This window comes from Phasianus colchicus, chromosome 35 (genome assembly GCF_987193195.1).
Source record: "Phasianus colchicus chromosome 35, bPhaCol1.hap1.1, whole genome shotgun sequence".
Taxonomy (NCBI): Eukaryota; Metazoa; Chordata; class Aves; order Galliformes; family Phasianidae; genus Phasianus; species Phasianus colchicus.
In genome coordinates this window covers 2,107,014-2,121,402 of record NC_143470.1, presented here as the reverse complement: position 1 = coordinate 2,121,402, position 14,389 = coordinate 2,107,014, and the positions used below count along the sequence as shown (strand labels likewise).

At 50.9% G+C, this 14,389-nt stretch overlaps 1 protein-coding gene across 3 annotated transcripts; it reads right to left on the bottom strand.

The window, feature by feature from the left end:
* Positions 1 to 2,050: 2,050 nt before the first annotated feature.
* On the bottom strand, positions 2,051 to 13,971 carry LOC116240075 (uncharacterized). Of its 3 annotated transcripts, none has more exons than XM_090129123.1 (5): positions 13,708 to 13,971; positions 11,415 to 11,481; positions 10,382 to 10,456; positions 7,898 to 8,095; positions 2,051 to 6,343 (listed from the first exon to the last, which is right to left on the bottom strand). In XM_090129123.1, the coding sequence occupies exons 2-5, from the start codon at positions 11,446 to 11,448 to the stop codon at positions 4,659 to 4,661; spliced, it is 1,992 nt and encodes a 663-aa protein (XP_089985249.1). In that variant the 5' UTR covers positions 11,449 to 11,481; positions 13,708 to 13,971; the 3' UTR covers positions 2,051 to 4,658. The 3 variants fall into 3 exon arrangements, with proteins under 3 accessions (XP_089985249.1, XP_089985248.1, XP_089985247.1); XM_090129122.1 differs by having other exon boundaries at positions 7,898 to 8,128; positions 13,708 to 13,970; XM_090129121.1 differs by lacking the exon at positions 13,708 to 13,971 and having other exon boundaries at positions 7,898 to 10,456; positions 11,415 to 11,463.
* Between the last annotated feature and the right edge of the window lie 418 nt (positions 13,972 to 14,389).

Here is a 14,389-nt window from a genome sequence, read left to right as displayed (position 1 = left end):
TTCCCACCAGACGATTGCATTCATCCCCTCAAGGATTACGTTTTCCTTCGTTTCAGGAGTTTTTAACCCAAAATTCAGACAGCGTTGCCCCTGCAGGAGCGGGGTTATTAACCCATTAACCCCAGCAGCTAATTAGGATCGGGTTGGCTTTGCTCTCAGCTGGGTCCCCTCTACACAAACACCGAGAACGTCGCCTAAAATGGGGGGAATCCTCCTTGATAACGCTGTTTATCTTCATTTTAAGGCTTTTCACCCCCCGAAAAATTGTATATTAACCCTTTTTTGTCCCCCCTTCAGGTACGACGGCCGCCCCCAACGGAAGAAGTCAGCCTGGCCACGCGGCTCCTCCTGGTGTTGTTGGCAGTGGTCGGCGTTCAGGTTTACAGCGCGCCGGTGGAGACGGTGACAACACAACCTGGGGAATTGGTGGTGGTGGTGACATCTGAGGTGGTTGAGGTGACGACACAACCAGGAGAGGTGGCCGTGACACCCAAGATGGTGGTCATGACACCCAAGATGGTGGCCGTGACACCCAAAGTGGTTGGGAAGACGACACAACTGGGAGAGGTGGTGGTGACACCCAACGAGGTTGGGAAGACAACACAACCAGGAGAGGTGGTGGTGACACCTGAAGCGGTCACGGTGACAACACAACCAGGAGAGGTGGTGGTGACACCCGGGGTGGTCGCGGTGACGCTCAACGTGTCATCGTTACCACCTCACTTGTCACCACAACCAACACAACCCAAGGAGACGGTCGTGGGGACGTCACAACCTGAAGAAGTGGTGACACCGGAGATGGTCGTGGTGACAGCGCGACTTGGGACGACTGTGACACCACCGGTGACAACGTGCCCACCCCATGGGGGACAGGTGACACCCGTGGGCACCTCCTGCCCACGGTTGTTGCCGTCACCGACCCTGCGGGCCTACAACATCACTGCACACTGACAACTCAGACGGTCACCCTGTTGTCCGGGTGACACCGTACGATTGTCACCTCCACCTGGAGGTGACACCTGGTGCCATGCTGTGCCTGTTGCTGTGTCATTGGTGGTGACACCCGATGGATTTGGAGATGCTTTGGGGGACCGACACCGCGGTAACGATGCTGCGGTGGCACCGAGCACCCGTGGGTGCCTCTACCTCACCCTCAGAGCCCCAGTTCTTTGTGGGTCACACCGTTATTTATTGGGTCGTCGTTTGTATTTATTTAAGGGGTTATTTAATTGTAGGGTATTTAATATTTAACACTATTTATTTCAGAGCTGTTTAACCCCCATTTGGGGTTATTTATTACAGAAACTGTTGTTTACAACGTGTGTTGTCGCTGTGTCGTCATTGGAGCACTGCATCTGGGGGGGGGGGAGGTTCAAACTTAAGGATTTTGTGTTTTTGTGACCCAATTTGTAAGGCTTTGTCGTGGAATGCTGAAAGAAAACGCCATGTTTGGGTCCAGAAGTCCCGTTTTGGGGTCAGCAAAAGGTTTTGGGTGGAAAAAATGACTTGGAGGGGGAAAAAACACCATTTTTTAGTTAGAAGAAAAGGCCACTTTGAGGTGGGGAAACATTAATTTTAGGTAGAAAGCATGGATTTGGAGTTAAAAAATGAGTCCCTTTAAGTAGAAAAATCCAACTTTTAGGTAGGAAAGGATCGGTTTTTAGGTAGAAAGGACCATTTTTGGATTGGACAGAAAACGAAGTGGACTCAAGGAGACAGTTCTTAGGTGCAAAAGTCCATTTTTTACATAGAAAACGCCATTTTTGGGTCGAAAAACTCAAGTTTTCACTTTTTAGTGTTCTTGATTAGAACATCATTCTTTTTCAGGTGGAAAATGACAAGTTTTTAAGGTAGGAAAAGCTTTTTGTGTCAGAAAACATATGATGGGATGATTTTTAGGTAGAAAAGGCCGTATTTGAGTAGGAAAAAGGTTTTTTTAGGTGAGTGAAAACCATTTTGGGTGGAAAAAGATTGGTTTTGGGTAGAGAACTGGCATTTGTAAGCTGAGAATCACCACTTCAAGGTAGAAAACTCAATTTCTGTGTAAATTTTACGTTGAAGATGAGTCTTCTCAAGCCAAAGGCTGCTATATTTTAGGTAGAAAATGGGTCTTTTGGGGTGGGAAATGCCATTTTTTGAGGTGGAAAACGGTAAGTTTAGGTGAAAAAACATTTTTACATGGAAAACTTTTTTCATCCTGATTTGGGCCCCAATTCTGAGGCTGCTCTGAAATAAACCATCACACCACAACTAACAACAAAAATCTATATTTTTTTTTTTTCTTAAAAAAAAGAACAAACCCAGACAACTGAAAAAGGCCCATTTTTTTTTTTTTTTTTTTCTCCCGTTTTGGGTACAGAAATGGGGAATTGGGTAAACCCAGCGTGAGCGGCTGCAGCTCCGTGTGGAGTGATGAGTCCACGTTGTTCAGTTCCAACGTCCTGTGCAGCTGACCCAAATCTGGGTGTTTTCTCCCCATTTTGTGCACCCACAGGAGGACCCCCCACGCGTTGAGAAATCACAGAGACACAAAACAGTAAAAAATAATAATAATTAAAAAAAAAAAAAAACAATACTGTCCGTTGATACCGTTCAACTGAACCTGCCCCGAAACCACCCTTGATAATTCATGTGTTTCAGCAGAAATAGGTGAAAATAACCCCAAAATTACCCATTTTTCTGCTTCAGTTTGTAAGTTTTCTCGGGGACGGCCCGAGGAGATTTGGTAAATCTTAGGGGAAATAGGGCGGGATGAGGAAATGGGGTGGGGAATTGGGGTAAAAAAAGGGTAATTAAGTGGGGAAAAGGATTTAAAAATAGAAACAAAGTAGGGAATTGATTGAATTTGCAGCTGCAGCACCAAAATGGGATTGGAGCGATCCCAAAGGACACAGAGGTGTTGGGATGGATCCCCATGGGATTGGGGTGATCCCAATGGACACAGAGGTGTTGGGATGGATCCCCATGGGATCGGGGAGATCCCAAAGTGTTGGGATAGATCATGATAGGACTGGAGAGATCCCAATGGGCACAAAGGCATTGAGATGGATCCCAGTGGGATCTGAGAGATCCCAAAGGACACAAAGTGTTGGGATGGATCCCAGTGGGATTGGAATGATCCCAATGGGTGCAGAGGTGTTGGGATGGATCCCCATGGGATCGGAGAGATCCCAAAGTGTTGGGATAGATCATGATAGGACTGGAGAGATCCCAATGGGATTGGAGAGATCCCAATGGGCACAAAGGCATTGAGATGGATCCCAGTGGGATCTGAGAGATCCCAAAGGACACGAAGTGTTGGGATGGATCCCAGTGGGATTGGAATGATCCCAATGGGCGCAGAGGTGTTGGGATGGACTCCAATGGAGTCATGGTGATCCCAAATGACATGGAAGTACTGGGATGAATCCCAATGGGATCTGAGTGATCCCAAATGACATGAAGGTACTGGGATGAATCCCAATGGGATCTGAGTGATCCCAAATGACATGAAGGTACTGGGATGAATCCCAATGGGATCTGAGTGATCCCAAATGGACATGGAAGCGTTGGGATGAATCCCAATGGGATCCCTGTGGGATTGGGGAGATCCCAAAGCGTTGGGATGGATCCCAATGGGATTGGAGTGATCTCAGTGGGCACAGAGTTTTTGGGATGGATGAATCATCCCGATGGGACTGGGGAGATCCCAAAGGATGCAGAGGTGTTGGGATGGATGGATCCTGATGGGATCGTGGTGATCCCAAATGGATATAGAGATATTAGGATGGATTCCAGTGGGATTGCAGTGAGCCCAATAGGCAAAGAAGTGTTGGGATGGATCCCGATGTGGCTGGAAATGGGAACGGATGGATCCCTACTATCAGCTGTCCCACAGTGGGACTGGAGCTGGGGACAGGCATGTCCCAGTGGGTGGATGTCCCCAAAGGGATGTGAAGGGAGAAAATGATGGATCCCAAATGATCAGCATCCTCAAAGAGACCAGGAAATGGGAACTGATGGATCCTAATGGATGGATGTTCCCAAACAGACCTGGAAATGGGAACTGATGAATCCCAGTGGGTGGATGTCCCCACATAGACATGGAAATGGGAACTGATGGATCCCAATGCATGGATGTCCCCAGTATAGACGTGGAAGTGGGAACTGACAGATCCTAATGGATGGATGACCCCATATAGACCCAAAAATGGGAACTGATGAATCCCAGCAGGTCAATGTCCCCAGACAGACCCAAAAATGGGAACTGACAGATCCCAATGGGTCAGTGTCCTCAAACAGACATGGAAATGGGAACTGATGGATCCCAACAGGTCAAAGTCCTCATATAGACATGGAAATGGGAACTGACGGATCCCAGTGGGTCAGTGTCCCCAAACAGACCCCAAAATGGGAACTGACAGATTCCAGTGGGTCAATGTCTCCAAACAGATCCAAAAATGGGAACTGACAGATCCCAATGGATGGATGTCCCCAAACAGACCCGGAAATGGGAACTGACGAATCCCAATGGATGGATGTCCCCAAACAGACCCGGAAATGGGAACTGACGGATCCCAATGGGTCGGTGTCCTCACATAGACATGAAAATGGGAACTGACGGATCCCACCAGCCATCATTCCCCCAACACAGTGACCTGCAGCTCCCCGTGCCGCGCTCACTCGGCCAGGGACGACGCTGGAGCTCCGGGTGCCGCAGCGGCAGGCGGTGGGAACCCAGGGGGCACAAAGGCTCGGGCGGGGAAGGAGAGAGCCCAGGGCAGCTCCAGGGGGGACAACGGCAGGGGGGGTCCGGTGGAGGGGAAGGGTGGGGGTCCAACGTCGGCTCGGAGGTCAGCGGGGGGCGGCGCGGGGGTCTTTTCCCCGGCGTGGGTGCGCCGGTGCCGGTTGAGATGGGAGCTCCGGCTGAAGCATTTGCCACAGGCTGGGCAGGCGTAGGGCTTCTCTCCAGTGTGCACACGGCGATGGATGGTGAGCTCAGAGCGTTGGATGAAGCTCTTGCCACATTCAGGGCAGCCGTAGGGCTTCTCTCCGAGGTGGGTACGCCGATGGGTGAGGAGATTGGAGGAGACACTGAAGCACTTCCCACACTCCCCGCAGCGGTACGGCTTCTCTCCGGTGTGCATCCGTCGGTGGATGGTCAGATCTGACTTTTGGATGAAACCCTTCCCGCAATCCCCGCAGGCGTACGGCTTCTCCCCGGTGTGGATCCTCCGGTGTTTCACCAAGGCCGAACGCTGCCCGAAGCCCTTCCCGCAATCCCCACACTTGTAGGGCTTCTCCGGAGGCGCCGGCGTCGCCGTGCCATCCCCGTCCCCATCGCTTTGATGGGAGCACTGATGGGGTGGTGGGCGCCCACCGGCGTGAGCCCGCTGGTGCTTCAGCAACGCGGCCCCTTGGCCAAAGCAGCGCCCGCACTCCCCACATTTATAAGCCCGGCCGTGTCGGTGCGCAGCCAAAAACTCCTCCACGTGCTCATGGCACCGCTCGGCCACGTGGATCTTCCGGTGCCTCTCCAGATGTGAGCTGACACTGAAACTCTTCCCGCACTCCCCACACTGATACGGCCTCTCTCCGGTGTGCACGCGGCGGTGCCTCTCCAGATCAGAGCGTTGGATGAAACCTTTGCCGCAATCACCGCAAGCAAACGGCCTCTCTCCGGTATGGATACGCCGGTGTTGGGTCAGGTTAGAACCGCGGCTGAAACTCTTGCCACAATCCCCACATCGATGAGGCCGTTCACCTCCGTGCGTCTTACGGTGTTTGGAAAGAGCCGAGCGTTGGCCAAATCCTTTGCCACACTCCGGGCACCGATGCGACGCCGACGAACCGACGTCATTCACCGGCACCGGGCGATGCGTGCTACGGCTACCCACCACGGTTCCTGCATGCGTCCGGCGGTGCCGATCCAGATGTGAGCTGACACTGAAGCTCTTCCCACAATCCCCGCAAGGATACGGCCTCTCTCCGGTGTGCACGCGGCGGTGCCTCTCCAGATCGGAGCGTTGGATGAAACCTTTGCCGCAATCGCCGCAACGGTGCGGCCGTTCTCCGGTGTGGATGCGTCGGTGTTGGGTCAAGTTGGAACCACGGCTGAAGCCTTTGCCACACTCGACGCAACGGTGTGGTTTTTCGGCGGCGACGACGGCGGCGCGGCAACGCCGGGAGCAGCCCAGGCAACAGCGTGGTTTGGAGGCGGCACTGCGGGCGCATTCGGCGCACGGCGCCGGCGTTGGGTCGCTCTTCTTGGTGCTGCGGCGTTGGGTTTTGGCAACGGGTTCTGGTTGAGATGGAGATGGGGATGGATCCGCTCCGTTTGGGGATGGGTCCTCGGCGCCGGCACCTGTGCCGTGGGAGCAACATTAGCACCCGTAGGTGTCCCTGAACCGTGTGCTCTGAATACACCCCTGTTTCCATCCCAAAATTGGAGGTTCCGTGCCCAAATTTGGGGTCCTTTGCCAATACTGGGGGTCCCCATGCCGATGCTGGGAAGCTTGTGCCGTAATTGGGCATCTTGTGCCAAAATTGGAGGTTCTGTAACCAAAGTTGGGTTCCTGTGCCAAAATTGGGGGTCCTATGCCAAAATTGAGGGTCCTATGCCAGAACTGAGGGTCCCGTGCCCAAAGTTTGGTTCCTGTGCCAAAATTTGGGGTCCCATGCCCTTATTTGTGGTCCTGTGCCAAAACTGGGAGTCCCCAGCCCTAATTTGTGGTCCTGTGCTAAAATTGGGAGTCCCGTCCCCAAAGTTGGGTTCCTATGTCAAAATTGGAAATCCTATGCCAAAATCGAGGGTTCCGTGCCATAATTTGTGGTCCTATGCCAAAACTGGGGGTCCTGTGCCCAAAGTTGGGTTCCTGTGCCAAAACTGGGGGTCCTGTGTCCAAAGTTGGGGTTTTGTGCCCGTAGTGGGGCTCCCAATACCAAATCTGGGGGTCCCACTCCCACATTTTCACTCCCAGTCCAAATCTGGGGCTCCCACCCCCAAATTCTCAGTTCCTCCTCCCAAATTTTGTCCTCCTGATGCCAAACTTGGGGTTCCCAACCCTAAGTTTTGGGTCACCAGTCCCCAAGTTTGGGTCCCCACCCCCAGATTTGCAGTCCCACCCCCCTAATTTGGGGCTCCCAGTGCCAAATTTGGAGCTCCCACCCCCACATTCTCAATCCCACCCTCCAAAATTTGGGGCTTCAGACGCCAAATTTACATCTCCCAACCCCAAATCTCACATTCCAGCCCCAAATCTGGGACTCCCACCCCCAAATTCTCAGTCCCACCCCCCTAATTTGCAGCTCCCAATGCCAAATTTGGAGCTCCCACCCCCACATTTTCAATCCCACTCCAAATTTGGGGCTCCCACCCCCACATTCTCAATCCCACCCTCCAAAACTTGGGGCTTCAGACGCCAAATTTACATCTCCCAACCCCAAATCTCACATTCCAGCCCCAAATCTGGGACTCCCACCCCCAAATTCTCAGTCCCACCCCCCTAATTTGCAGCTCCCAATGCCAAATTTGGAGCTCCCACCCCCACATTTTCAATCCCACTCCAAATTTGGGGCTCCCACCCCCACATTCTCAATCCCACCCTCCAAAACTTGGGGCTTCAGACGCCAAATTTACATCTCCCAACCCCAAATCTCACATTCCAGCCCCAAATCTGGGACTCCCACCCCCAAATTCTCAGTCCCACCCCCCTAATTTGCAGCTCCCAATGCCAAATTTGGAGCTCCCACCCCCACATTTTCAATCCCACTCCAAATTTGGGGCTCCCACCCCCACATTCTCAATCCCACCCTCCAAAATCTGGGGCTTCAGACGCCAAATTTACATCTCCCAACCCCAAATCTCACATTCCAACCCCCAGATTTGAGGCTCCCAATCCCCAATTTTTGCCCCCACCTCCATCCCTGGGGTTTCGTGCCGCTCTCCTCCTCCCACGTCGGGTCCCCCCCGGGCCCTGTTCCCGCACCAGCTCCCGCAGCATCCTTTCCACCTGACAGCGCCCCGCAGTCTGCAGCAGCAACCCCAACTGCCTCCTCAAATCGGGGGTCCCCCCAACCCCAGACCCAGACCCCGGTGGCGCTGGGGGGGCGGCTTCTGTGGGGTGGGGGTCACAGTCGGCGTCGGTGCCTGGATGGCAAGAGTTCATCCCAAAATCCCGAGGGTACGGGGTGAAATAGCGAGGTCTGGCCCCAAAATCCCAAGATTTAACCCCAAATCCCAAGATTTCATCCCAAAAACCCACGATTTTCATCCCAAATCCCAAGATTTTCACCCTAAATCCAATGAATTTGCCCCCAAACCCAAGATTTCACCCCCAAACACAAGATTTCACCCCCAAATCCCAAGATCAAGATTATCACCCAAAATAAAAAATTTACCCCAAATCCCAAGATTACATCCCAAATCCCAAGATTTTCATCCCAAATCCCAAGATTTTCACCCTAAATCCAATTAATTTGCCCCCAAACCCAAGATTTCACCCCCAAATCCCAAAATGATTACCCAAAATAAAAAAATTTACCCCAAATCCCAAGATTACATCCCAAAGTCCCAAGATTTTCATCCCAAATCCCAAGATTTTCACCCTAAATCCAACGAATTTGCCCCAAAACCAAAGATTTCACCCCCAAATCCCAATATTTATACCCCAAATCCCAAGATTTTACCCCAAATCCCAAGATTTCTTCCCAAATCCCAAGACTTCAATCCCAAAATTCCAGTATTTTCATCCCAAATCCCTGGATTTTCACCCTCAATCCCAAGATTTTACCCCCAAATCCCACAAATTCACCCCAATATCCCATGAATTCACCCCAAAATCCCATGAATTCACCTCATATCCCAATCAATCCCCAAAGTCCCCCAGAAATCGCACCCAAAACCACCTAAATTTGCCCTGAATTTGCCCCAAATCCCCCAAATTCACCCCAAATCCTCAAATCTCCCAAATCCGCCCCAAATTTGCCCCAAATCCCACAAATTCACCCCAAAATCCCATGAATTCAACCCAAAATGCCATGAATTCACCCCATATCCCAATCAATCCCCAAAGTCCCCAGAAATCGCCCCCAAAAACGCCCGATTTCGCCCTGAATTTGCCCAAAATCCCACAAATTCACCCCCAAATCCCAAATCCCCCAAATTCGCCCCAAATTTGCCCCCAAATACCACAAATTCATCCCAAAATCCCATGAATTCACCCCCAAATCCCACAAATTCACCCCATATCCCAATCAATCCCCAAAGTCCCCAGAAATCACCCCCAAAACCACCTGAATTCACCATGAATTTGCCCAAAATCCCACAAACTCACCCCAAAATCCCCAAATCCCCCAAATTCACCCCAAATTTGCCCAAAATCCCATGAATTTGACCCAAAATCCCACAAATTCACCCCCAAATCCCAAATCCCCCAAATTCGCCCCAGATTTCAACCCATATCCCAATCAATCCCCAAAATCCCTCAGAAATCACCCCCAAAACCGCCCGAATTCGCCCTCAATTTGCCCAAAATCCCACAAATTCACCCCAAAATCCCAGATCTCCCAAATTCGTCCCAAATTTGCCCCAAATCCCACAAATTCACCCGAATATCCCACAAATTCACCCCATATCCCAGTCAATCCCCAAAGTCCCCAGAAATCACCCCCAAAACCACCTGAACTCACCATGAATTTGCCCAAAATCCCACAAACTCACCCCAAAATCCCCTAATCCCCCAAATTCGCCCCAAATTTGCCCAAAATCCCATGAATTTGACCCAAAATCCCACAAATTCACCCCCAAATCCCAAATCCCCCAAATTCGCCCCAGATTTCAACCCATATCCCAATCAATCCCCCAAATCCCTCAGAAATCACCCCCAAAACCGCCCGAATTCGCCCTGAATTTGCCCAAAATCCCACAAATTCATCCCAAAATCCCCAAATCTCCCGAATTCGCCCCAAATTTGCCCAAAATCCCACAAATTCACCCCCAAATCCCACAAATTCACCCCATATCCCAATCAATCCCCAAAGTCCCCAGAAATCACCCCCAAAACCACCTGAATTCACCATGAATTTGCCCCAAATCCCACAAACTCACCCCAAAATCCCGAAATCCCCCAAATTCGCCCCAAATTTGCCCAAAATCCCATGAATTTGACCCAAAATCCCACAAATTCACCCCCAAATCCCAAATCCCCCAAATTCACCCCAGATTTCAACCCATATTCCAATCAATCCCCAAAATCCCTCAGAAATCACCCCCAAAACCGCCCGAATTCGCCCTAAATCCCACAAATTCATCCCAAAATCCCCAAATCTCTCGAATTCGCCCCAAATTTGCCCCAAGTCCCACAAATTCACCCCAAAATGGGGTCTTTTTGGGGTTCCTCACCCTGCACCATCCCGCGGCGCCGCTGCGATTCGGCGAAGGCCGTTATCCGGGGCCAGCTGATGGCGATCTCCTCAGCTGAGGGATTTTGGGGTGAAAAACGGCGATTTTGGGCAAAAAGGGGAAATAATGGGGGGGATGTGGTCAGTATATGGGATTTTGGGGTTTTTTGGAGGGGATTTGGGACTTTTTGGGGTCATCCTGTGAGGGAAATGGGGATTACTGGGAAGGGATGGGAATAAATGGGAACCAATCCAATTTTGGGGTGAAAAATGACAATTTTGGGCAAAAAGGGGAAATAATGGGAAATAATGGGGGGGGATGTGGTCAATTTATGGGATTTTGGGGTTTTTTGGAGGGGATTTGGGACATTTTGGGGTTTTTTTTGTTGGGGAAATGAGGGTTAATGGGAGGGGATGGGAATAAATGGGAACCTGCTTTAATTTTGGGGTGAAAAATGACAATTTTGGGCAAAAAAAGAGAAATAAAGGGAAATATAGGAGAGGGGGTCAATCAATTTATGGGATTTTGGGGTTTTTTTGGGTGGGGATTTGGGGCATTTTGGGGTCATTTTGTGAGGGAAATGGGGATTAATGGGGGTTAATTGGGAACGAATGGGGACCCACTATGATTTTGGGGTGAAAAACGTTGATTTTGGGCAAAAAGGGGAAATAGTAGGAAATAATGGGGGGGATGTGGTCAATTTATGGGATTTTGGGGTTTTTTGGAGGGGATTTGGGACATTTTGGGGTTTTTTTTGTTGGGGAAATGAGGGTTAATGGGAGGGGATGGGAATAAATGGGAAGCAATCCAATTTTGGGGTGAAAAATGACAATTTTGGGCAAAAAAAGAGAAATATGGGGGGGGGGTCAATCAATTTATGGGATTTTGGGGTTTTTTTGGGTGGGGATTTGGGACATTTTGGGGTCATTTTGTGAGGGAAATGGGGATTAATGGGAACGAATGGGGACCCATTCTGATTTTGGGGTGAAAAAGGGCGATTTTGGGCAAAAAAAAAAAGGTTATTTTTCCTCACCCAAAGAAATGACATTCTCGTAGTTCTCCTGCATGGCACCGGGGGGGGGCGGGGGGTCGTCCAAGCCCTAAAAAGACCCCCAAAAAATGGGTCAAAAAAGCCAAATTTTGGGTCATTTGGGGAGAAGGGGGGGGGAATATTTCATTTTTATTGCCATTTTTGGGGCGAATTCCTGCATTTTTGGGTCATTTCTGCCCTACGGTTGGGTCATTTCTCTCCATTCTGATGCCCCCCCCCCTCCCCCCCCAGCCCCCACCTTCCAAATTTCTCCATTTTGGGCCAAATTCCTCCAAATTTGGGGTCATTTCCCCCAATTTTGGGTCATTTCTGACCATTTTGGGGTCATTTTTGCCCATTTTGGGGCTTTTCCCCAATTTTTGGGGTCAATCTCCCCAGTTTTGGGTCATTTCTCCCCTACTTTGTCCCCCCCCCAAATTTCCCCCAAGTTTGGGCCGATTTCCCCCAAATTTGGGGTCATTTCCCCCAATTTTGGGTCATTTTTGCCCATTTTGGGGTCATTTTTGCCCTTTTTGGTGTTTATTTCCCTTTTTTGGGATCAATTTCCCCATTTTTGGGTCATTTCTCCCCATTTTGTTTCACCCCCCCTCCAAATTTCCCCATTTTGGGCCAAATTCCTCCAAATTTGGGGTCATTTCCCCCAATTTTGGGTCATTTTTGCCCATTTTGGGGTCATTTTTGCCCTTTTTGGTGTTTATTTCCCATTTTTGGGATCAATTTCCCCATTTTTGGGTCATTTCTCCCCATTTTGTTTCACCCCCCTCCAAATTTCCCCATTTTGGGCCAAATTCCTCCAAATTTGGGGTCATTTCCCCCAATTTTGGGTCATTTTTGCCCATTTTGGGGTCATTTCTGCCCATTTTGGTGTTTATCCCCCATTTTTGGGATCAATTTCCCCATTTTTGGGTCATTTCTCCCCATTTTGTTTCACCCCCCCTCCAAATTTCCCCCAATTTTGGGTCATTTTCCCCAATTTTGGGTCATTTCTGCCCATTTTGGTGTTTTTCCCCCATTTTTTGGGATCAATTTCCCCATTTTTGGGTCATTTCTCCCCATTTTGATCCTCCCGCCCTCCAAATTCCCCCATTTTGGGCCAATTTCCCCCAATTTTGGGTCATTTCCCCCAATTTTGGGTCATTTCCCCCATTTTTTGGGTCAATTTCCCCATTTTTGGGTCATTTCTCCCCTATTTTGTCCACCCCCCCTCCAAATTTCCCCATTTTAGTCCAATTTTGCCCAATTTTGGATCATTTCTCCCCTCTTCTCCCCCTCCCCCCCCCGAATTTCCCCATTTTGGGGCCATTTCCCCCCATTTTGGGGCCATTTCCCCCCATTTTGGTTCATTTCTCCCCTATTCCCCCCCCCCCCCCATCCCTCCTCCCTCCAAATTTCCCCATTTTGGGGTCATTTCTCCCCATTTTGTTTCACCCCCCCTCCAAATTTCCCCCAATTTTGGGTCATTTTCCCCAATTTTGGGTCATTTCTGCCCATTTTGGTGTTTTTCCCCCATTTTTTGGGATCAATTTCCCCATTTTTGGGTCATTTCTCCCCATTTTGATCCTCCTGCCCTCCAAATTTCCCCATTTTGGGCCAATTTCCCCCAATTTTGGGTCATTTCCCCCAATTTTGGGTCATTTCCCCCATTTTTTGGGTCAATTTCCCCATTTCTGGGGCATTTCTCCTCATTTTGATCCCCCCCCCCCCCTCCAAATTTCCCCGTTTTGGTCCAATTTTGCCCAATTTTGTCCAATTTTGGATCATTTCTCCCCTCTTCTCCCCCTCCCCCCCCCCGAATTTCCCCATTTTGGGGCCATTTCCCCCAATTTTGGGGCAATTTCCCCCCATTTTGGTTCATTTCTCCCCTCTTCCCCCCCCCCTCCTTCCGAATTTCCCCATTTTGGGGCCATTTCCCCCAATTTTGGATCATTTCTCCCCTCTCCCCCCCCCCTCCTTCCATATTTCCCCATTTTGGGGCCATTTCCCCCAATTTTGGATCATTTCTCCCCTCTCCCCCCCCCCTCCTTCCGAATTTCCCCATTTTAGGGCAATTTCCCCCAATTTTGGGGCCATTTCCCCCTTTTTGGGGCCATTTCCCCCATCCTCCCCCCCCCCTCCTCTCCCTTCCCCTATTACCGACCCCACATTTTGGGGCCATTTCCCATTATTTCGTTACCATCCCCTCCCCCTCCCCAATCCCCCCCATAACCCCATAACCACCCCATAACCCCATAATCACCCCATAACCCCATAACCACCCCCATAACCCCATAATTACCTTCACCCTCGCTTAGGGTTTGGGGTCTGGGGGAAGGAGAGGGGGGGGGTCGTTTTTTGGGGCCGTTTTTTAGGGTCGGGGAGGCCCCAAAGACCCCCAAAAAAGCACCGCCCCGGATATAGGGCCGAGCGTCTCCTTCCTCCCCCGCCCCATTATCCTCCTCTTCCTCCGCCGCCCCCTGGCGGTGTGGGGCGGCCCTATAAGGGCGGGGATATGGGGCGGTCCTATAGGGGCGGGGATATGGGGCGGCCCTATAAGGGCGGGGATACGGGGCGGTCCTATAGGGGCGGGGATATGTAGGCGGTCCTATAAGGGAAGGGATATGGGTCGGTCCTATAAGGGCGGCCCTATAGGGGCGGGGATGCTATGGGGCGGCCCTATAGGGGCAGGGATGCTATGGGGGATGCATTTATGGGGTCTGCTATGGGGCAGCTCTATAGGGATGTGGATATGGGGCGGCCCTATAGGGGCAGGGATGAGGGATGCATTTATGGGGTCTGCTATGGGGCGGTCCTATAGGGATGTGGATATGGGGCGGCCCTATAGGGGCAGGGATGAGGGATGCATTTATGGGGTCTGCTATGGGGCGGCCCTATAGGGGCAGGGATGCTATGGGGGATGCATTTATGGGGTCTGCTATGGGGCGGCTCTATAGGGATGTGGATATGGGGCGGCCCTATAG